We start from the raw sequence: 22,371 nt of genomic DNA, 5'->3' as shown, positions 1-22,371 counted from the left end.
ATTACAGGCACATGGGACTTGTCAACTTATGTCTCAGGGTGACGGGCGCAGTGGTAGTGCCCCTCAGATCTTTGCAATTTAAAGCTCTGAGTGGCACTGTAACTGTTATGGACAGGCGTGTAGCTTACCATCAGGCGCACGAGTTGTTGGTCCCGTCACTTGATGTTATAAAAATAAAAAATAAGTTTTATCCGTTTGTGTCTCTGTGTCTATAAAGATATTAATACCCGAAACTGAAATGCGAAACGTAACTCACCAGTGTTATCCTCTTGAGACCGCTGAACTTATCTTTCTGCGACTCAATGGTCTCCTCCAGATCTTTGTGTCGGTTGATCAGTTCCTCAACTTGCGCCACACTCTCGCCGTATTTGCCATCGCGAACGAGTGGCATTCTGAATGATACACAAGTTAATTTGTTATGAATTAGATGTATAGGTTCCGGTGGCTTTTTTAAATTAAATTTGGGGAGTGAACTTTCTAGAATGATTCTGGAATGGGTGTTCCGGGTATAGAGAGATAGATAAAAATACACGTTATTGCTCACACCCAAAAAACAAATACGGTACTTAAACAACTTAGAATTAATGTGGGCAACGGCGGCCTTATCACTGAAAGTGTCTGAAAGCGTTCTCTTCCAGACGACCTTTGAGACTGAAGGGCACTCATCTCGGCTTAGGGCTCATTGAAAACCAGCGCCACAGTTAATTATGGCTGTGGCTTATGCTGAATGAAGAATTTAATATAAGAAATATTAAATAGAATAGAATGGCAGATTTGTCTTATTTAATGTTCTTTTGTTTTTATTGTATTTTTTATTTTGTTTATTTCTTTTCCTTGTGTTATTTTGTGTTATAATTTTTTTGTTTGTATCTATGTGTTGTGGCGTTGCAATAAATGTCTATTCTATTCTAAATTGAGAGGGAGACGTAATGTGCCTATGGTGAAATTTTAAATGCATTAATAGAAATTTCAGAGTTCCCTAGTTTGTAAACAGGTAATTGGTGTGGTTGTTTGGTACATTAATAAATATTGATGCCAAAAGTCAAACAAAGCCTAAAGCCACGGCAGGATCCAATGCTTTCAGGCGAAAACAAGTTGGTATATTACCTCTATACAAATACGTCATATTTTGCGGGCATGAGTGGAATCTTTGAGCGGTGGCAGCCCAGTGGAAGGGCGGCTGAGAGTGGTCGATGATCAGAGAAAACGTAATGAATCCCGCACGTCAAAGAAGGTTCACAACCCTTGGAAAATTTGTCATATCCTGATCGGCATTGACCAGCGTGGTGAATTAGAACTTAAATTTTCTTTAGAGAAGACCCGTGCTCAGCGGTGGGACGTCGATGATGAGGATGGGGGGATTGCAGAGGATTTAAAAAGTAATCGGCGACGGAGTCCCCACCTTGTGGCGATCCAGTTGTCCAAGGCGTCGGCGTCTCTCTTGAAGATGAGAGCGTCCAGGTGCCGCTCGTATATACTGGCCCTGTTGTTGTAGGCCGCGTCGAGCTGCTGCCTCCTCGCGCGCAGCGTCGACATCCGCTCCTCGATCTCGCCCGCCATGAAGTGGCCCTCCTTGACCAGCTTCTCGCCTGCAAGCGACAGCGGAATAGAACCTCGCTCGCCCGAGGCCCGTCGGGCCGAGAGAGGCCGGCACGCACCGTCGGCGTAGAGCGCCTTGAAGGCGTCGTCCTTGGCGTGGATCTCGACGCCGACGTCGCGGTGGCGCGCCAGCAGCCGCTCGGCGCCCGACACGTCCGCGGCCAGCTCGGGCGCCGTCACGCGCGCCAGCGTCTCGTTGGTCCAGGCCCTGCGGAGCGTCAAAGCGGCCCTTGATACTCCACATTCACACAAATTCATCTTCCACTGGCTATTGTTCAGTTTATCGGATGTCAGTGAAATTACTTCACTTAGAAAAAACTCCTTCGATCCGGCCGGATTCGAACCGACGTCTTCTAGCAATCCGTGCCAGACGCTATGCCAACTAAGCCAAGGATCCAACCAGCGGACCTTACGAATTTTTCTATAAGCTTGTTGCCAGATCTTTCCGGTGGCTAGTTCACGGAGAGAAAACCTCTGAAATACATCGACAATGGTTTTTGGACACGCACTTTATAAAAGAAGTATTAAAAAGCATTACCTCAAGCGAGTCAAGATAGCACACCTAGATCAATTTTTCATTCATGGCAAAAATGGATAAACACATGCTAGACAACTTACAAGCAACAAAAAAAAACAATCAAAGGATACAAGCGAAAACTCACAGTAACTCCTGATAAGTGCCGAAAAGGTGCTGCAGCTGTCCTGCCAGCTCGAGCTGCGCGACGCACTGCTCGGCTCGCGCGGACAGATCTTCTAGCGCCTCGGTGACGTCTTCTAGTTTCGACGAAACGTGCTCTTTTGCGTCGGGGAACGCTGTGCCGAGTCTGTGGACAAAAAGGGTTGGTCAGTTGAATTGTTCATTTCTCTTTCAACCTCTTTTCTTCTACCTTTTGTCTTATACGACCTTGAGCGTTTCGTACTACCAAGTCTCCCTTCGAGCCCCCCTTTTACTGCGTAACCTGCCCACTTCTTGAGATTATAAACCTTGGGCTATCAGAGCAGTTTGGTTCTCAGGGGTTTCGGAATTTTTATGTGGTCCCAGAGAAAAATATCCGGGACTGTTTTATATCCAAACCTAATGCAAACTATGAAATATGTATTAACAACGACCCAATACAGCGTCTCGGCGCGTCATTAGTCTGTGTATGGGTGCTTGTGTTCCTCAATCTAATTAGATTGGACGATTTCTTCGGATATGGGTGTTTGTGTGAGGGTCGTGCGGTTTCGTCTACTATCCGCCTCGAAGAACCAAGAATCTGATGGCTTTATTGTCTCGGCCGATCAGAGCGCGTGATTTAATAATGCGATTCATAGGCGTCATCAAACACTTGCTTCGATTGGCCCAGTATGTTGGTCGTCCATTACAGATAAAGTACGTTTTTGGTCTGTTATTATGTGCTGATGCTAAATGGTTTTGTGTGTAACAGGATAGGGATGGATTGGTATTCTAAGTTGGTGGCTTACTTCTCAGCTTCTTGCTGCAATTTGGCATGCTGTGCTCGAATGGCTTCCACGTCTGCCTGCAATGCATCCAGCCTCCGTCTGCTGGCATGCAACTCGTGCAGCGACCGCGGGGGCGAAGTCTCCGTCGCAAGGGCAGATTCCTTCTCAGCCACCCAGGCTGCTGTCTCGTCCACTGAGCGATCGAACTCGTGGACTTGACGGGCGCCGGCTAGAGCCTGGTAATTAAAATATTTTTTTTTATATGATCAATAAATTCTGATACGTCCCAAGATATTTCCAATTGTCATATACCACAATGCTATCGGTATCTTACACCCTAAATGAACTATCTACTTTGGCCAACATCTATACGAAATGGCAACATAATAGTCCAAAGCGTCCAGGGTTCCTACTCTAGAAGCACGGAGTCCGTAGTTACGGCCGTTTTCCCACTATCGATGACCTACGGGACTATTCTCGAACTACTGTAACTACGACTTTCGTGCTTTGAGAATATGGCTCCAGCAACAGCAGGAACGCAAGTCAGGCGAGTACAGCAATTGTTCCCTTTAAAATTGCGGGACGGAGTCTAGACTGCTAGGGACACAACTCAATCGACGTAAACGACGAACGACCGAGACAAATTAGGAGATTGCTACAACACTTATTTAACATGTTCTAGATTAATAATCGGTAGCATCCGGGATTTCCTCCCTGGGGAGTGTGACGTGTTGCCCTAGTAACGAAAATAACTTGTATGTCACTCCTGCTGCTGCTGGACGCTTTGAATCTATCACAGTCGGCATCTGTGTAGCAGTAGAGTTCGTTATGAAAGAGTTCGTACAGGTAAATACCGCCATCTTACCTATTTCTGCTACCAAGCAGAAAAGCTCACATTATTGTGTTCCAGTTTCGAAGGGTAAAGGTACTGGTGAAATTACAGGCACATAGGACTTGTCAATTTATGTCTGACGGTGACGGGCGCAGTGGCAGTGCCCCTCAATCTAAATCTTTGCGATTTAAAGCTCTCACGGCACTGGAACTGTTATGGACAGGCGCGTCGCTTATAGTCCCGTCAAGTTGGTATCAAAAAAATCTGTTTCCTAAACGCTATAACTTGGGGCTATTCAAGGCTAGAGATAATACACATTTACTGGGTTAACTCTATGACTCACGTCGTTTCTAGCCAATGCCAGCTCCTTCAGGTCATCCCACAGTCCTCTGATGTCTTCGATCCTCTGCTGGACGCGTTTCGCCTCTGGGGTGTTTTCCTCGAGCAACGTGTTGCCAGCCTCGCACACTGCTTCGATTCGACCTTCGTTGGCTGGAAGAATCAAGTCCATTTCATTAGAGTACAATATACAAGTGATCCTTTGGTTGGAACCTCAAATACGGGGTGAAAAAGGTTCCCGAGCGACAATAGAGAAAAAAAACTGGTGGACGTTCGGCTGTTGATTCGGCATGAGCTGAATTCCGCGCACTTAATTTTAGTTTCCACTGAATCTAAATCATAATATTGGCATGTTGCTGGCTTCGATTTTTTTTATAGGATTCATTTATCTTATTCGTTCGATACCGATTGCTGCGTTCATTTAACTCGTTTTTAGACATGAAGCGACATCTAGCGGCGTATAGGAGTAACAACAACTTCGTTTAACGTGTCACACTCGCAAGGTGTTTCTATCTAAGATATTTGAAACAAATTAAATATAGGAAATTATAAATGTAATCACATGTATATTTACAAAGGGCAACCCCTAGAATTTCTTCCCCATTCTTCTCAGGGGAATCTACCTTACGAATGAGTAGTAGAATTTACTCAAGGTGACGATTTCAAAAATAAAGATGTTATTGCGTGTTTTTTTTTAACTCACCGTGCAACTGAGCTAAGAAATTCTCAAAGGCCTGCTGCAATGTCTCGACATGTTCCACGTCCAAGCCGTACTCCTCGCTGGCAGCCGCAGACATCTGCTCGCCGATCCATTCCTGGACTTCTTCGCATTCTTGCACGAACCTTGGGAAAGAAAGAGATTGTTTTTTTTTGTGAGTATTAGAACTATATCCCTTTATAGCGGGACCGATTTCGTGTAGTATGACAAAAAATATGTGGACAAATGGAAAATGTAATACATGACGATGTTTTAAACTTTATAATATACTACTTTCAATCAGGTAATCTATTTTTTAATGACTGCAGCTCTCAATCCACGTACCGTGATTTTAATAAAACAGCAAAAAGTCCGTTTAAAAGAACTTTTAAAATGTTATATAGTTTATGGTCATTTTAAAATTAATATTTCAGCGCACATTTCAGAATAGGTTGGAAAGTTTTAAAATTACAATTCACAAGAAACGCCCAGACCTGGTGAATTGTACCTTTACATTATCAATGTCAACACGAGTTTAAAAAGTAAAAAACGAATCAAGTTAGTTTGGGAAGTGTTACCTCATCCAGCGTATTCGATCGATGATAGCCTTCACATTTTCATTTCAGTCTTTACAAAATTCTTTGAACGAACACGTCTTTGACGACGAAGATGTTGTCAAACGACGCCTAGAGTGGTTACACACGCGACTTTTAGCAGCGATCCAAACGCGTGCTCGTGAAACGCGCGATTGCATCGCTACACTTGGAATTTATTTTTTATTTTATTTATTTTTAACTTAGTTTACACTTTTAGATATAATATAACATAAACATGCAAGCACTCTGGAGAGAAAAAACAGCTATCGAAGATATTATGAGAATTTTACAATACAAATTCAAGAAGAGAAAAGAAATACTTTCTTTGGAAATTTGGAATTAAATTTAAATTTAATTTAGAATTAAATTAAATTCTTAAAACTTAAACAAAAAGTCGCTGAGTAACCGTCTCGCTGTGGCAACTGTAGTGTAAAAGACATCAATATCTACACTATTGACCAGGTTATTGATATTGTTGCAAGCTCGCAGCAGAAACGAGTTCTTTCTGCAATTGGTTGAGACTACAGGTATGTCAAGTATTTTGTTAACCCTAAAATTACGCCTGGTATATGGGTAATTGCATCGACGAAGTCGCGCGCTTAAAATCGCGCGCGTGTGTTAAGGTAGACGATTAGCGACTGCATCGCTACTGCATCACCGCTAAAAATCGCCGTGTGTAACCGCTCTTAGAGTTGCGTTTTATAGGCAGACAGAAATTTTGATTAAAACCTCTAAAATTCCCGAAAGATGACAATTTTATGCTCTAGTGCATAAAATAAAATCGTCGTTTAAGACCGAGGCAATGACGCCTGTGTCAACAGCCACGCACACTAAAACTTTATAAAATAATTATTTTTTTTATACTGTGTTATATTATAAAGTGAAAAAAGTAACTTTGGAGGCAATAATAAAATACAAAGTAATACACTGAATATGCCAGGAAAAACCATCACATTAAATATGTCTAATTGTTGTAATTTTACATACAATTTTAATTAAACAATCGTTAACTCACTTGAAATACTTCAGGCTCTGCTGCAAACGCTGCTGTCGCTGCGCTGACAACAGTTTCATTTCTTCATAGAGGTTCTTTAGGTCGTGCATTTTGCCTTTGACGTGTTCGTTGTCTATCGTAGGGCGTTCCTAAAATGAATATACATATCAACAGTGGAGCTTTTTGACAATATTTATACTGTTGTCATTGTTTGGGAGAAAATTGTAGCACAGCAATGAAGAATTTAGATAAAGTGGGTGGATGCCATCTAGCGGATTTTTGGGAAACTTCATCATGAGCAAAGTTGCTCAGAGAAGTCTATTGTATAAAATAGGTTTGTTGTCTTGATTCTCACATAGGTAGATTGTAAATTGTCGTTGATAAGTTGTTACACTCTTTGAGTTTTTCAATTCATGTCTACAAATGATTAAAACGGTTTAACAAACGTCAGCAGGCCACCGAGCGGGACGGAGAAGATAACTAGCCGCTCACTCGACGTGATTTTGCTACCTCGAAATAAAAATCCGCTCGGCGATCGAATCGTGCAGGGCCAACAGTCGGCCTTACCATCAAAGCCGCAGCAGACTTCTCCAGCTTGCCCAGGTCGGCGTCGAAGCCCTGCAGCTCCCTCTGCAGCGCGTCCAGCCTCTTGGCCAGGGAGAGCGCGCTGGCCTCGTCGCGGCCGACGTCCGAGGAGACCAGCAGCACCCGCCGCTCGGAGACCCACGCCTCGGCCTCGGCCATCTCCGCCAGCAGCTGGGGAGGGGCAGGGGGGGTAAGGCGGGGTAAGGCGGGGCGCGGCTCGGGCGGGCTTCGGCTTCGGCGCACCTGCAGCAGCTCGCCGCGTTCGCGCAATCGCCGCTGGCGCAGGCGCGCGGCGTCCAGCAGCGCGCGCAGGCCGGCGCCCAGGTCGCGCGCGCGCGCCTCCAGCGGGCCCGCCGCGAAGTGGCCGCGGCGCGCCAGCTGCGCCGCGCGGCCCACCAGCGCCTTCACCGCCGGCTCCCTGCGGACGGTTCGTCGGTCACGCGTGGCAGACCCGCAACCGGCATCTTTCAAGATGCCTTGCGAATTACGGCACAGCGGCGCACCTGGACAGGAGCTCGGCCTCCAGAGCGAGATGTTTCTTCAGGAGCGCTTGCGCCTCGGGCAGAGTGTTGCCGGCGTCTTCCACTCGCACGGCTCCTTCGCGTTCACGCATCCTGCGCGGGCAAATAACTCGTTAAAAACCAAAAACAAAGATCTGCAACAAACACGTAGAAAAATCAGTAATTTTTTTCTAAGTGTTCGACCTTTGCATTAATTAGTGTGTAACAGAAAAGCAAGCTCTCAATACGCTGTGTAAGGTGTATGCGCATACACACTCGCTGTTGCAAATAAATAATTACATATTCGTAAAACACGCACACAAAAACTTAAGTCAAAATAAAAACTAATGAAATTCTCTACTGTGCATTCTCGAAACGCGGGTAGGCGACTTTACACGTTTTTCAAAGTCTGTTTGTGTCGCGACGAAAAATATTACTTCTAAATATGAACAATAAGTAGTATTTTTTGTCATTTTTATAATATAGTAAATAGGTTAATTTATTAACACACAGAATATTATGTCTCGGTTAATAATAATAATAATAATAATAACGCACACACTCAACATAGCCCCGAACTAGGGAAACCCTGTGACGCGGGTGCCATGGACATACACATAGACAACACAAATTACACCCAAACTCACGAGAGAAACAAATGTAAGCCATACAAATATTTCTGCCGGTCCGGGAATCGAACCTAGGTCGTCTGCGTGGCAGTCCGGCATGGTAACCGTTCGGCCACGGAGGCAGTTGTTAATTATTATAATTTCTAATTTATTTTTGTGCTGTTTTAGGGAACCACCACACTTATCCACGAACTATGTCTAAATTTAGGCAACAAATTACGAAATAAACTCAAAGTTTAATTTAATTTCTTGCTTGAACTTAGGTAAAGTTAACTTGCTTAACCCTCCATTTTTAACAGACTTCAAAAAGGGAGGAGGTTCTAAATTCAACTGCATTTTCCTTTACATGTATATTACGCGATTACTCCGGCATTTGTAAACCAATTTTGATGATTCTTTTTGTTGGAAAGCGGGTACCTAAATCCTAAAGTACCTAAATCTGTAATAGATTTCTCATAGATGGCGCTACGACTAAAAAGTCGTTGAAAGACCAAGTACAAAGACACGACGCAAGCACATAGAAGAATTCGTGAGGTCCGTTGGTTCGTTCCGTGGCTTAGTTGGTATAGCGTCTGGCACGGTATGCAAGAAGACGTCGGTTCGAATCCGACCGGATCGAAGGAATTTTTTCTGAGTGTTCGATCTTTGTATTAATAATTATAACAGAATGGGACTTGCCAACTTATGTCTCAGGTTGACGGACGCAGTGGTAGTGCCAATTAGATCTTCGCAATTTAAAGATCTTAGTGGCACTGCAACTGTTATGGACAGGGGTGTAGCTTACCATCAGGCGCACGACTTGTTCGTCCTGTCACTTGATGTAATAAACAATAATTGAATTTAAAAAATATATTAAGGACACAGCCGTAATATCTAATGGCAGAGGCCGTGGATTCAAATCCGGGTTCGCGCCTCTGATATTTTCGGAATTTATGTGCAAAATTTAATTTGAACTTTACCATGAGCTTTTCAATGAATGAAAATGAAATCTGCACGTCAAAAAAGATTCACCACCCTCGAAAAACGTTGTGAAGTCCCCAACCCGCAGACTATAGCCTAAAAACCCATAAATGACTTGAAGATGACGATGAAGGAGACAGTACGCACCATCTGATCTCCTCATCGGCGTCCCTCTCCCAGCGGTGTAGCAGAGCCGCGTCTTCCAAATTGTCGCGACGTATTTGCATCGGCTCTTGCAACTGGCGGTATCTGCAGACAATGAGGATATTTAGAAAAAATCACTCTCGATGTTCCTTGCTATGCGTGATGGAGTGACGGAACTTGAAAATGCTGGACTAATAACCAATTTATTTATAAATCGTGGAACAGAACAATACATCGTGCAAATGGTATAATGAAACCACATGTCAATAGTACTTTTATCACGTAAAAGCATTGACTTACAATTATATGGACGTCGGGTCCGCGCTAAAAAGTGTCCGCTTGTAAGGCGCTAAAATCGTATACAGCTCTGTATACGCCAAACTCCGCTTTAGTCTTCATTTGTTCTACTGACAGCGCGATACTGCGATGACATTACAATTTAAATTTGGAATAGGTTGACTTGGGACATTTTTTTCGTGGTTTTTGTATTAGACCCGTCGTCCATTTATTTGTAAGTCAATGCGTAAAAGCCATAAAAATAATATGAAATACATGAAACAAATTATGTGTAGGGTCATCGAAAAATTCTTATTTTACTTTCGGATATTTTCCGATATTATTCGTTTAATTTTCCACATTTGACGTTGACACCTGTCAAAAGTTGAAGTTACTGAACAAAAACGATAGAACCAACAACAAGTGGTGGTGATGGTACCACACGTTTCGGAGGTTTATTTTCGCTGTTGTGAAATCATTTTGAATCTCGTTTTCCTGTATGTGACTTTGAGTTAGACAAGTTTATTTTATAATTCACACTAAACAAAACTTCAAAAGATTATTCTAAACGTAGAACATAATATCAGCCTTCCAAATTATATTTTCAAATTTTTCTGTAATTTTTCCGGAAAAATATCCCCATTTGAAATTTTTCGGAAAATTACCGAACAGTATGTCATTATGTGAAATTTAAGCATGTAGTACATTATTGCAATGACCTCGCTCACCTCTTAACAGCATGGTTGGCCTTTTCTAGAATCTCTTCGGCCATGAAGTGGCCATCCTCAGCCAGCTGTGTCGCCGTGTCGGCAAGCTGTGTTGCAGTGTCAGCCTTGCTGGATACTTGCTGCTCTAGTCTAGAGTGTCGTTTGAGAAGAGCCGATACTGAAGTTAAGTCTTTGCCTGACAAAAAAAAAACATTTCAATCAATGTAATAATAATAAATAATCAAAGTGTAAAATATGTAATGTTACCGGGTACTTAGGTTGTCGCGATGGCTACACTTTTTTTTATTACTTCAACAACTGCTTACACTAAAATCACAACTAAGCAAATACATACACATACACATGAGCGATGTATCAACGAGAGTCAACCACAATTATGCAAAATGGTCACCGAAATTTTCATAAAATGAGTGCGACTGTGCCAGAAAAGCCGTGGAGGCCATTTACCCAACATGATTTATCACACATAACCCTATATCATGTACTTAATGGATCAATAAAAAAGTTACAATTTTTAATTATAAACCTGTGTTTTCAATCAAAATTACTTCTTGCGTGAATTTTTGGACACCCAATATAAATTAAATAGTATTACAGAGTGACATTACCATCCACCTACACGGTAAAGCTCCTTAAATTTAGATAAAAAAAGACATGAAGTTTCCAAGCCCCCAACTCACCATGATCTTCGCTGAGGAGTTGCGTCTCCACCTCATCCAGCCACGCAGTGAAATCGTCCAGACCACGCAAGTATACCCTCGCTTGGTACGCTTCTTGTAGACGCTCGCGACGGAGCTTCGCTGCCGCCTGTACAAATTATTCATAAAAATGCTAGGAACGAAGAGTTTCGCATTGTTCTTCATCAAGCTCTCAACAAGGGAAAGGTATTCCTTTCCCTTGTTGAAGGATATTTCCTACCTCCAGCTATGGTTACGAGTGTATATATAACCGGGACATTTGTACTAGCTAGATAGACCCGCATGTCCTAGGTAAGGTAATTTCATCCTCGACCTTACTGTCCCCAAAGAGAAAACTGACCTGTAGTTCTCTCCACTGATTTTCTAATTCCTCGACGTGAGTCGCAATTTCCCTTGATGCATAGTGATTTTTCTCTGAAACAGAACCATAAAAGAATAGATTCAGGCGTTGCATTACCAGATTACCATTCATATTCACTGCCACTCAGAGGTCCCAGGGTCGATACCCGGGCTGGGAGAAATATATGTAAGGATTACATTTATTTATCTCGCGAGTTCGGGTGTGATTTGTGGTTGTTTATATATGTGTCCATGGCACCAGCGATACAGGGTTTTCCTTGTGCTCATAGCCCCAACTGTGTGCGTTATTATTATTTTTTTGGGAATTTCAGGAAGTGTAAATAAATAAAGAAAACACCGTGTAACGAGTATAACAAGCTAGTTGCGGGAACAAAATTAAGCTAAAGTTGCCTTATGTTCGTTTGCTGTTTAAGAAACGTCAGGCGCACAAACTATGATCTTTATTGCAGGAAAATTTTAAATTATAATGTTGGTAATAGAGGGGGATCGTGGATATGGAGGTCATCATATCATTTCAGCCGAAACAAGTCCACTGCTGAACATAGGCCTCCCTCAAATGAAATTGGAACGCAGACGTACAGGTTCTAATACGTGCCTCATGTAGAAGAAATATATGACGTGTTGTGTTAAATAGCAAAATTATTTTCGAGTTCTTAGGTTTTCGCGATTGTGCCACAAAGGAAATGAAAATATTTTTCCGGATTTAAATCGCGTATATTAGTTTTTTCAAACAAACCGACGTTTCGAACCCTTTATTGATGATTATTTAATTCCAAAATTATTTTTATTAATTATTTAGTACAACATTGTAAAGGGTTTATAAGCTTATTGTAAATATGTATTTAAAAGTTCTGTACTTATCAATATACCTATTAGGTTTCCAAAACGTCATTATGAAGATGGCGCGTCGGAATCGATTGTGATTGGTCCGAACAGTTTCATTGCCGGTTCGACTAGCCAATGACATTGCTTTTAAAAAGTCCCAGCTTAAGAATAAGTGGCGGGAATTAAAAAGCAGGGACGGCAAGGCAATGCCATTATGTAAAAGAGAAATTTATGTATTCGTTTTCCATCAAATGTTTGAATGAGGTTGGTAAAGAACTAGAAAAGGTACTTTGTTATTAGGAATTTTAATAAGTGCATCTTAGTTAAAAGTTATGTAAGTGATAGATCGACCCCTCCCACGTAAAGTATCGTATGTCGAAATTGCCAAGTTTACAGGGGAGCGTTTTAAAGTTTTGAATTCATTGAAATGAGCATAGTACATGACTTTAGCATTTCTGAGTTTTATTCGACAAAGCTCGTTACTCACATAGAGTATTATCAAAGCCTAGATATCGGTTAGATGAACAACAACAATTTATTTTATAATTTTATACTGTCACTCGACCCGTCCACTTCACTACACTTAAGAGGGAGCAGAGGAAAAATTCCTAATCTTCGATTTGATTTTATAGGGGTATATCCACTTTAAAGTTAAAAATAAAATATTGTACGAGTAACTACACGATATATTCAAGCATAGACATTAATCAGAAACATAAAACAATAAAGTTTCCTCGATAGATAAAAATCACGAAATGACCTCTAATTTTCACATTTGTTCGAATCATCCTAGAAATGCTACAGGTTATTAGGACAAAAATTAGATAATTAATTATATTTATGCAGGATCGAGAACTGTCACTACGGATTTTTTTTTAATCCCTTTAGTTTTAGAGTTATTCCGCTAAAACGAATTTGGTACTTTTAATGTGCAAAATTCAACACCTCCTGTCGCATGTCACGCGAACTTCAGGCATATATCTGTCTCACAAATGTGGGCGGAGCCAACGTCAAAACTTTTTTTGCATGCTCCCTCTTAATTAACTTTAGTTCACCCGCTTGTTGACGCACATCCGCGTTAATATAAAATTATAAAATAAATTGTGGTTGTTCATCTAATCGACATCTAGGATTTCATAATACTCAATGTGAGTAACTAGCTTTGCCAAATAAAACTGAGAAATGCTAAAGTCACGTGTTATGCACATTTCAATGCATTCAAAACTTTAAAAAGCGCACCTGTAAACTTGACAATTTCGACATACGATACTTTGCGTAGGTAGGGTCGAGATGATTGGTAAATGATTCAATAAATCAGTTTTATTGAGATGGCGGCTCGAACCGACTATTATCTAATTCTTACCTATAAGCTCTTCGCCGTGATTAGCGACGTCATCGATGCGTCCCTTATTGGCTGCCAGCTCGGATTCGAACGCGGCGTGCTTCTGAATTTTGCTTTGTAAGTTTGATAGCTCTCTGTAAACAATATAAGAATTGGTACAGTCGATACTCTAAGATTCGTGACCCCTTGCCGACCTTTTGGTTCCGAGAGCCATCTTGCGCGTTCATCAGAAAAATATTAACCCTATGACCGTCGTGGACGCTTTAAAGCATCTTGCATTGACTTGGCTGATACGAGGTCAGGTATGTTAAGGCGTCGACTGTACATCGATTTAGATGTACTTCAATGTTAAGTTTTTTGAGCATAACACGAAGTTCCTGGGATCGACTGCGGGAGCTTTTTGCAACCAGTTCTGGTGTAGAACTTCTACGTGCTACACAACCACGCCAATTACCTGGTCTCAAACTAGAGCATACCCTGTGGTGGTGCTCATAAACCAGAAAAGAAAAAGTCGAATTTACAAATTGATTCCTGCCGGGAATTGAATCCAAGGCGTCTTCATTCAGCGCCCATAGTGCAACCGGTAGGCCACTGAGGTCGTCAACCTCTGACACACACAGTCAATTTATTATTTTTGTATTTATTTATATTTGTTGTCTGTACTATAAGAAACAGTTATGACACCAGAAACATTACCTAGAACACTCAGAGCCGGACATAATATAGAAAAGTTTGTTTCCGAAACTACTTCAACTTCTTGTTAATCGATTAACTGTCATGTCTTCATTATTACAGATTCTGTAACCGTTATTTTAAAAATCGCCCCTTAACACGATGCAAGAGACCCTCAAAATCATAAAAGTGGCCCGTAACAAGCTGCCGACGTCGTTGTTTACCGATAGTTCTGATCAGTCGCAACCTGCATCTTGAGCGCGATCCACTCTCTCTCGTGGTTCAGGTCCCGTAAGAATTGATGCAGTTGTTTGGATTGCTGAAGCATTTCCCCGCGTTGCTTGCAGGACTCCTGAATATAAACATTTCGGGTAATCACATTGGAGTTACGTAAACTAATGGGTAAGTTAAAATCAGTTTAAACTTGCGAGTGACCCAACATAAAGTTGAATATGTTTTTTTTTTGCAAAATAAAAATCTGATTGATGACTAAACCCATCTCAGTCAGCGGTGACCATGGGACCTGTAAAAAGCCCACATTATGGGCGCGTTCCCACTATGTCGTGACGTCAGATTGTCGTGCAGTTTACAGTGTCGTGGCTTGTATATTTAAATGAAGTTGTTCACATTAGCACGACACGATTAACTATCGTTCACGATTTTTTATCGTTACAACGACAAACTGTCGTCACAGTGGGAACAGCTAGAACGACAGTCGTCAGACGATAAAAAAATGTCACGATAAAAACGTGACGACAGATTGTCGCAGCTCCTATTGTCGTCACGATCTAGTGGGAACAGCTAGTCACGACAGTCGTTCAACGATAAAAAATCGTCCACGACAGATAGCCGTGATATGGGAACAGGGGGTCTACACTCGATCTCCGTCCGACATCCGTCCGAAACAATTACTGCCAAATAAGCAATACTTGACCAAATGAAAAGACGCGTGATGCGAATAAAATAAATAAAAAAATAAAAATAAAATAATTTTATTTCAGACTTAGGTGGTCCATACAAAAGTGTTAGTAACAAATTGAAAAACTCTTACGAAAGCTAAGTGTTAGTACAATAAAATAAGACATTCACATTATTACATACTATTACATTTTTACGTGCAATGACGTCCATCGAGCCAACATTGGGTTGTCCCAGCGGTTCGCAAACACACTGAGGATGCGATTGGGGCTGGCGCGCATGCGGGCCTCCAGGGAGGCACACCTTTTTTCTCATTACGGCTGCGAAACCGTCCGTCCTCGCCTCGGCAAACATACCTGATGCGCTGCACCATCGCGGCAACCCCAACAGCACCCGGAACGCGTTGTTGTATTGTACGCGAAGATCGTTGTATGCCCTCTGAGTGTAGTCCACCCACAGGCCGCACGAGTAAAAGGAGACGCAAAAAGCTTTGAAAAGTGATATTTTTACGTCTCTCGTACACCTCGCGAACCTGCGGGCCAACATGTTACATCGGACAGCCAACGACCTCCGCTCCCGCTCTATGTCAACATTATCACTAAGGTTATCAGTGACCCAGTGACCCAAATACTTAAATTTAGTGACAGTTTTCAACGGAACATCGAAGAGAGTTATCGGCGGCACAGGATAGGTTTTAGTACCTGACTTGAAAACCATCAACTCGCTCTTACTAACATTGTATTTGAGCCCATGGGCCACCGCATAACGTTCACAAACTTGTAGAAGACGCTTTAAAGCACCTATCGAGGGGCTCAGCAGCACCATATCGTCTGCGTAGCTGATATTATTAACACAAACGCCGTCAACATGGCAACCGATTTTGGTATTGCTGAGCTCCTCGATAAGACCATCCATATAAAAATTAAAATGAAGCCTCATTCTAGATACTTGTCTTTTAGTTTTAGTCTAATTGTTTCGGACGGATGTCGGACGGAGATCAAGAGTAGACCTCCAGGCCAGACGCGACAGTCGTCCAACGATAATAAAACGTGACGACATAGCGGGAACGCGCCCTAACTTGTTAGAAAAAAAATTAGATTAGATCCAAAAAAATAATTGCATTTTCAAAGTAGGCTATACAGATCTTTAACACAAATTTCCGTTCCAAATGTATGATGCTAACATGAATTAGGTATCTCAAGTGACCTAAAATACTGTACCAGTAGCCGAAAATAAACAGTAGCCCAAAAAACGATAACCGATCAGAAGTCCGAGATTATATTTGTCCGAAATTATTTTTGCTCGTAAGTTTATTGTCCTGAAAGTCGATTTATAAAGAAACATTATGTTTTCAGGGTATTTTGGATACGTAACGAAAAATTTAGATTAGGTTAGGTATCATGGTGGTGAAACATTCTGACATTCAATAAACATTTAATTACAGTTAATAGCAACATCTCTAGGCCTGATAGCTGTAAAGGTACCTAACTGGGTGACGAAATACTTTCTTAGGTTACTTAGGTTTCTTAGGTTTACTTTCGGGATTATAAAAATTCGAGCTAACGTTATTTCGGGGAAAAGTCATTTCGGACTTCTGATAGGCAACCCTAAAAAAACACTGTACCTGCAACTTATCCCTCCGGCTAAGTATATCATTGACGCGCCGCCTCGTGCTTTGCACATCGTAGTGCTGGTCTTGCAGCACGCCCTTGGCCATCTGCTCCAGCTCTTGAACACGTCCCAGCTGCGATTCCAGCAACTTGCTGAACTCGGCGTGCTTGCGGATCAGGGTTTCCACGGCTGCGGTTCACAAACATGTCAGGTTAGGAATTAACAACGTCCATGTGTAGTATTTGCACAATTAGTAGCTATAATTAAATCACTGGAGTTACTGATATCAAAATGCACGTTTAATATCTCACGGCCGAATGACATTATTGACAGCTGTCAATCTCTTTGTGTTCCCTCGCTATGTTATAATAACATAACACCATGGTAAATCACATTTTAAGATTTGGTTATCAATAGTTATATCTTGTGACGGGCTTCTTACAGCTTTTTATTGTTGAAAACTTGAAAGCAAGAGCATTTATGTGGTCTGTGAAAGCAAGCCTAAGGGAGATGCCACGCGGCTATTGCGTCGGAGTTGCGTTGATGCAACAGCGTTGATTTCAACGGACTGAGTGCCACCGTCGACACGCGTTGTTTCAACGCACCGTGTGGCACATCGTTCTGATTTATATGTAGTACAACGCAGTTGCGACGTCGCAACGCTCGTGTGGCATCTCCCTTAGTGGTCGCTTTCCTCTCTTTCTTTCTTGTGGGAAGCAGAACTTACCGTCCAGGTTGTCGCCAAGATCGTCGTTGTTGAGGAAAGCCTCTTTGCCCGCCAGCCAGTCCTCGACCTGTCTGGCCTGCTCTTTTAGTAGTTGCAGTTGGTGAGCCTAAGGACAAATAAATAATAATTACTACATTAGTTTACGAGCATCCACTGAGCGACGTCTCTCGCAGTATCCCCTTGAGCACACCAACTCTCACTATTCCAATTTTGTTAATTTTCATGAAACCAGTGGCTTCACTAAGATTATATTGCAATTATCGACCCCTCCTATGTAAAGTATCGTAAGTCCAAATTGCCAAGTTTACAGGGCAGCGTTTTAAAGTTTTGAATTCACTGAAAGGGTGATCATCAAATAGTACATCATAGATCATCTAACCGATATCTAGGATTTTACAATGCTCTATATGAGTAACGAGCTTTGCCGAATAAAACTGAGAAATGCTAAAGTCACGTGTTATGCTCATTTCTGTGAATTCAGAACTTTAAAACGCTCCCCTGGAAAGTTGGCAATTTCGACATACGATACTTTAAGTAGCAGAGGTCGTTATGGTAATATATTTTGTTATTCTTCTAAATTTTCGACGTTCGATATCGCCTTACTAAAACTACCACGGAAATTACTACGTATATCTTAATTTTTGCCCAGTTTAATCAGCGATTTAGTCTCCGAATTTAAAATATTTTTTATGTTAAATGAGGCGACCCGTGTCTAGCAGTGGGACGTATAAATGATGATAAATTAGCAAAATACACCATCGACGTGTTATTCGCTATTAAATCAAAGACAAAGAATCATTTATTCCGTATGTAAAATAAATGTACACTTGAAAACGTCACATTTAAGCTACTGCTCGTTCACTACGCTGATTTCCTTGAGAAGAATGAGCGAGAAACTCCAGGGATTGCTCATTTCAAGTAAACTTAAATGCTATGGAATACACTTTGAATCAAATTTGTGTGGAATCTAGAGCCATGCCGTCTTTCCATACATCTGTATCTAACCCGTAGTCTACAATTTTGTAATATGACTTTTCTATGAAAATATTTTTAATGTAGTTTTTAAACTTAGGAAATGATAATCTTAATATATGCCCCGCACACGGGAAACCCTGTATCGCTGGTGCCATGGACAACCACAAATTACACCCAAACCCACGAGAGGCAATATAAATATTTCTCCCAGCACATAAATCGAACACGGGACCTCTTGCGTGGCAGTCCAGGATTGTAACCGTTCGGCCACGGAGGCGGTTAAATAGTAACTCGATGGCTAGCCACTACTCTTAACTTTTTTGACATGGTCGCCACTCAAACAATAATATACGACCTAAATTCCAAAACCGTGAAGTCGATTTAAGATTATCGAAAAGTTCCAGGTTATTAAGTTCCAATTTGTTATCAAAGTTTTTATTTGTTTCGTTTGGTTATTTGAAACAACACGATAGTGGCTCTGCTAATATATATATACCTGACTAAGATACTGCTTCCTCTCGTGCCAAGCCTGGTCGAGAGTGGAGGAGAGCTGTTCCACTTTCTTCTTCTTCTCAGGAACGAGGGCCTGCTCGGTTTGAAGAGCAGCGATTGCTTTTTGTCTGCCGTCGATCTCCGCCTGGCAATTAAAAATACATATTTATTTTTTATTTTTTTAAATAATGGTGTCCCTGTCCCGACCCAGCAAGTTTTTTATGATAAACAAACCAAGAAACAGTCTAAAACAGTCTGGTCTATTTAATGAAAAAATGTCGTCTTCATCTATACATATTTGCGATAGAAATTAAAAATAGGCCGGAAGTGTTAACCAGAGCTGGTGCTGCACCTAGAAACCTACCACGAGCTAAATAGAACCATGAACTCTTATGTACAATGACAGCATAAAAAATATCAAGGATTTTCTTAGACGCACCTTCCGATCATTGTGTACTTCCAGCAGCGCCTGCGCGTCGCTGACGGTCTCGGGCGGCTCGGTGCTGCTCATACGCTTCACAGTTTCTGACACCCAGAGCTCCAGTTCCTGGGGAGTTATAATGATTTCAAAAATGTTCTTACGCGCCTGAATACGCACGAAAAAAATAAAAACCTTTCTAACGTACAGACCATACTATCATTTTACAGTGTTCATAGTCGATAAGAATCGTGGCAACTTACAATAAATGTTTAATTCTGAAAACAAATTGTGGTTAAATCGTGACCGCTAGAGGCGCTGTACAATTTGCCACACAAACATTTTACGTAGAACTAGTAAACTCAATGTGTGTAGCAATCCCTATTCTTTGCGTCTGTCACAATGGCGCTGTAACTTATAGTAGATGAAATTAGTTCCTAAACATTCCGCAACAGTGCGGCGGTTAAAGTTTTCGTAAGCCTTGCCGCACCTTCAAGTTTTCATCGAATTTATGCTCATTGATGGCTTCATCCAGGAGAGCGGTTCTGGCCTCCGCGAGCTGCTGCAGCTTCGCCCACTCTTCGCGGAGCGACTGTAGGCTGGACTCGATCTCCTTTGCGCGTTCGGGATGCCTGCACAAAGACAAATTGACACGTATTAGACACATTGGATCCGAGCGTGCGTGTTCTCCGAATGCGGAAGACTTAAGATCTTACGTCGCACGGCTGACAGCAATTTCGGCTATTCACTAACGATAGCTCCCCCAGGCGGCGGTTACCACCTTTTAAGAAATGGATCGAGCACCTCAGAAATCGAAACTCACTTGTGAGCCAAGACCCGCCCTTCGCCCTCCAGCTGCTGTATCTTCTCCTTGACGGCGCTGGCCTCCGCGACCCTGGCCAGGTGCTTCCTCTTGAGCTCCTGCGCGGCGCTGAACTCGCGGCCGCGCTCCGTGCTGCTGAACAGCGCCGCCTTCTTCGCGATGCGCTCGAAGGTGTCCTCCACGTCTCTGGAGACGAATGAACGGGGCAATCCATTCAAGATTTATGTACTTTTTGAAGGCGCTTCATGTCTTCCAACGTACACAAGCGCACGAGTTGGTACATTACCTGTTAAACGAATGCACTTCGAGCGCAGCAGAAAGGTTGTCCCTGTACTTCTGCAAGGCGCCGCTAAGGGCCTTCCATTTGGCCAAGAACGCGTCCCGACGCTGCGCAACAGTCGCCGCCTGCTGCGTTGGACCCTGCGGGGAGGTAATACAGTTGGTAATGAGCTATAGACGTTCTAATAGGAATACGAACTAGGATTATTCGAGAGGTGTCGCTAGTGTCTATGCTGTGTTGCTAGTAACCACAATAACGGTCGTTCTCCGTCACATGGCGCGACAATTTGCGCAAGGCGACTGAAGCTAGTGACTGAGGTGGGCTGGTGATAATTATGACGGTACAGTGTCCAAATTACCGTTATCCTACCAAGCATGTCCGTGTTGTACGTATGCAGTCCTCCCTCAGGGCTCTTCCAAGCACACGTATCTTGAATGTTTAAAACTTGTGACAATGTACCTGTTGCAGCAGCTTGTCGGCGAGTGCGCAGATGCTTTTGACATGTTTGTCGTCGACCTTCATGTCGGAATCCAGGTCGTCCAGCTTGCGCAGCAGAGCGCTGCAGTGTTCGTAGTCGCGGCCGAGCTCGTGCGCTTGCACCTACAATTAACTTGATCAATCGCCTAGTAGTGGGTGAATTTCTGCAATGTGCCATAAATCAGCCACATGGGGATTCGGTGAAAGTTGCGGCAAGAGTTCAGATTTAAGCTTATTTAAACTGTGTTAGACCATCCAGGAGGTTCCTTTGGGAGAAGTAATATAATAAATAATATACGAGGCGTCCATACCATCATCTCCTTGTCTCTGATCCAAGCTTCGATCTTGTCCAAATGCTGGTTGAATTCAAGGATATCTTGAGCTTCTTCCAGACCACGGCCTAGCAAAGCAATACACCGTTTTAAATAAGTCTACTTTTTGTCTAACTAATCACGGCGGTAAAAACGGAAAAGGGGCCGGAGAACACCTTCGACCTTTTCCCACGTTTTACGTATACGTATCAGAGTAGTGTGTGCGTTCGTAGTTCGGTATCTGCACAGAAATCGCAGCGGGGGCTGCGTTCGTACCTCGCCGCTCCGTGGCCTCCTCCAGCTGCCGCCAGTCGTCCCGCAGCTGCTCGAGCTGCCGCTCCACGTGCTCGTCGGGCACCAGCTGCGCGCCGAGCTGCTCGATCTCGCGCACGCGGCCGCTGTTGGCGGCCAGCTCCAGCGTGAAGGCCTGGTGCTTCTGCAGCTTCTTGATCTTGTCCTCCAGGTCGGTGACCTCGCCTGCGGAAGCGCAGCGTTAGAGGGGGCGGGCGCGGGGCCGCTGGCCTCGGCCGGTGCTCACCCTGCTTGTCGGCCTGCAGCTTGGCCAGCTTGTCGGCCACCCAGCCGCGCGCCTCGGCCGCGTCGCGCGCGAACTGCGCCCTTGCGCGCATGCGCCGCAGCTGCTCGCGCCGCGCCGCCGCCGCCGCGTGCAGCTGCGGACAAGCGCCGTCCGTTGTGAGGCCGCCGCCGCTCGAAGCGGTTCGGGGCCGGCCCCGACGTACCTTCTTGCGCCTCTCGTTGATTTCGCCCAGCTCGTCCGCGATGCGCTGGCTCTCCACGTGGTTCTGTTGCAGCAGCTTGTCGCCGTGGACGTTCAGCGTGGCCAGTTTCTCGTCCTGGAATTCGCGTCGCCGGTCAGTCGGTATCAATAGTTGGGTCATGAAATATTTTCATTTTAAAGTCATATTTTTCAGAAAAATAAATATATTTCCTATATTTTGCCTGTATTTTTCCACATTTGACGGTTGATGTCTGTCAAAAGTTGAAAATACTGAACGAAAATGATGGAGCCATTATAATTTTTTTATCTACCTATTATTCTCGTTTTAGTGTAATTTGCTTTTAACTATGTAATTTTATTTTATAATTCCCGCCACATAAA

At 43.0% G+C, this 22,371-nt stretch overlaps 1 protein-coding gene across 1 annotated transcript in view; it reads right to left on the bottom strand.

The window, feature by feature from the left end:
* The window catches only part of LOC113238889 (spectrin alpha chain-like), a 101,267-nt gene extending 79,165 nt beyond the window's left edge, over positions 1-22,102 (bottom strand). Inside the window, exons 1-29 of the mRNA XM_026475741.1 lie at positions 21,992-22,102; positions 21,790-21,922; positions 21,528-21,728; positions 21,252-21,340; positions 20,923-21,063; positions 20,470-20,603; positions 20,184-20,369; positions 19,851-19,992; positions 19,382-19,489; positions 18,947-19,087; positions 17,476-17,581; positions 16,762-16,937; positions 14,444-14,571; positions 13,569-13,681; positions 11,361-11,434; positions 11,003-11,129; positions 10,323-10,497; positions 9,322-9,423; positions 7,589-7,699; positions 7,329-7,503; positions 7,068-7,256; positions 6,522-6,649; positions 4,917-5,056; positions 4,218-4,366; positions 3,064-3,278; positions 2,262-2,423; positions 1,659-1,807; positions 1,403-1,589; positions 257-392 (exon numbers count right to left, since the gene is read on the bottom strand). Of these exons, the coding sequence (XP_026331526.1) occupies positions 257-392; positions 1,403-1,589; positions 1,659-1,807; positions 2,262-2,423; positions 3,064-3,278; positions 4,218-4,366; positions 4,917-5,056; positions 6,522-6,649; positions 7,068-7,256; positions 7,329-7,503; positions 7,589-7,699; positions 9,322-9,423; positions 10,323-10,497; positions 11,003-11,129; positions 11,361-11,434; positions 13,569-13,681; positions 14,444-14,571; positions 16,762-16,937; positions 17,476-17,581; positions 18,947-19,087; positions 19,382-19,489; positions 19,851-19,992; positions 20,184-20,369; positions 20,470-20,603; positions 20,923-21,063; positions 21,252-21,340; positions 21,528-21,728; positions 21,790-21,880 (3,975 nt within the window). The 5' untranslated portion in view covers positions 21,881-21,922; positions 21,992-22,102. The remainder of the gene's footprint in view (positions 1-256; positions 393-1,402; positions 1,590-1,658; positions 1,808-2,261; positions 2,424-3,063; positions 3,279-4,217; positions 4,367-4,916; positions 5,057-6,521; positions 6,650-7,067; positions 7,257-7,328; positions 7,504-7,588; positions 7,700-9,321; positions 9,424-10,322; positions 10,498-11,002; positions 11,130-11,360; positions 11,435-13,568; positions 13,682-14,443; positions 14,572-16,761; positions 16,938-17,475; positions 17,582-18,946; positions 19,088-19,381; positions 19,490-19,850; positions 19,993-20,183; positions 20,370-20,469; positions 20,604-20,922; positions 21,064-21,251; positions 21,341-21,527; positions 21,729-21,789; positions 21,923-21,991) is intronic.
* Between the last annotated feature and the right edge of the window lie 269 nt (positions 22,103-22,371).

Source organism: Hyposmocoma kahamanoa, unplaced genomic scaffold, assembly GCF_003589595.1.
Source record: "Hyposmocoma kahamanoa isolate Upper Pololo Valley unplaced genomic scaffold, ASM358959v1 98737, whole genome shotgun sequence".
In the NCBI taxonomy this organism is placed as follows: Eukaryota; Metazoa; Arthropoda; class Insecta; order Lepidoptera; family Cosmopterigidae; genus Hyposmocoma; species Hyposmocoma kahamanoa.
Note: the sequence above shows the minus strand (reverse complement) of the source record. Positions and strands in the feature narration are given on the sequence as shown.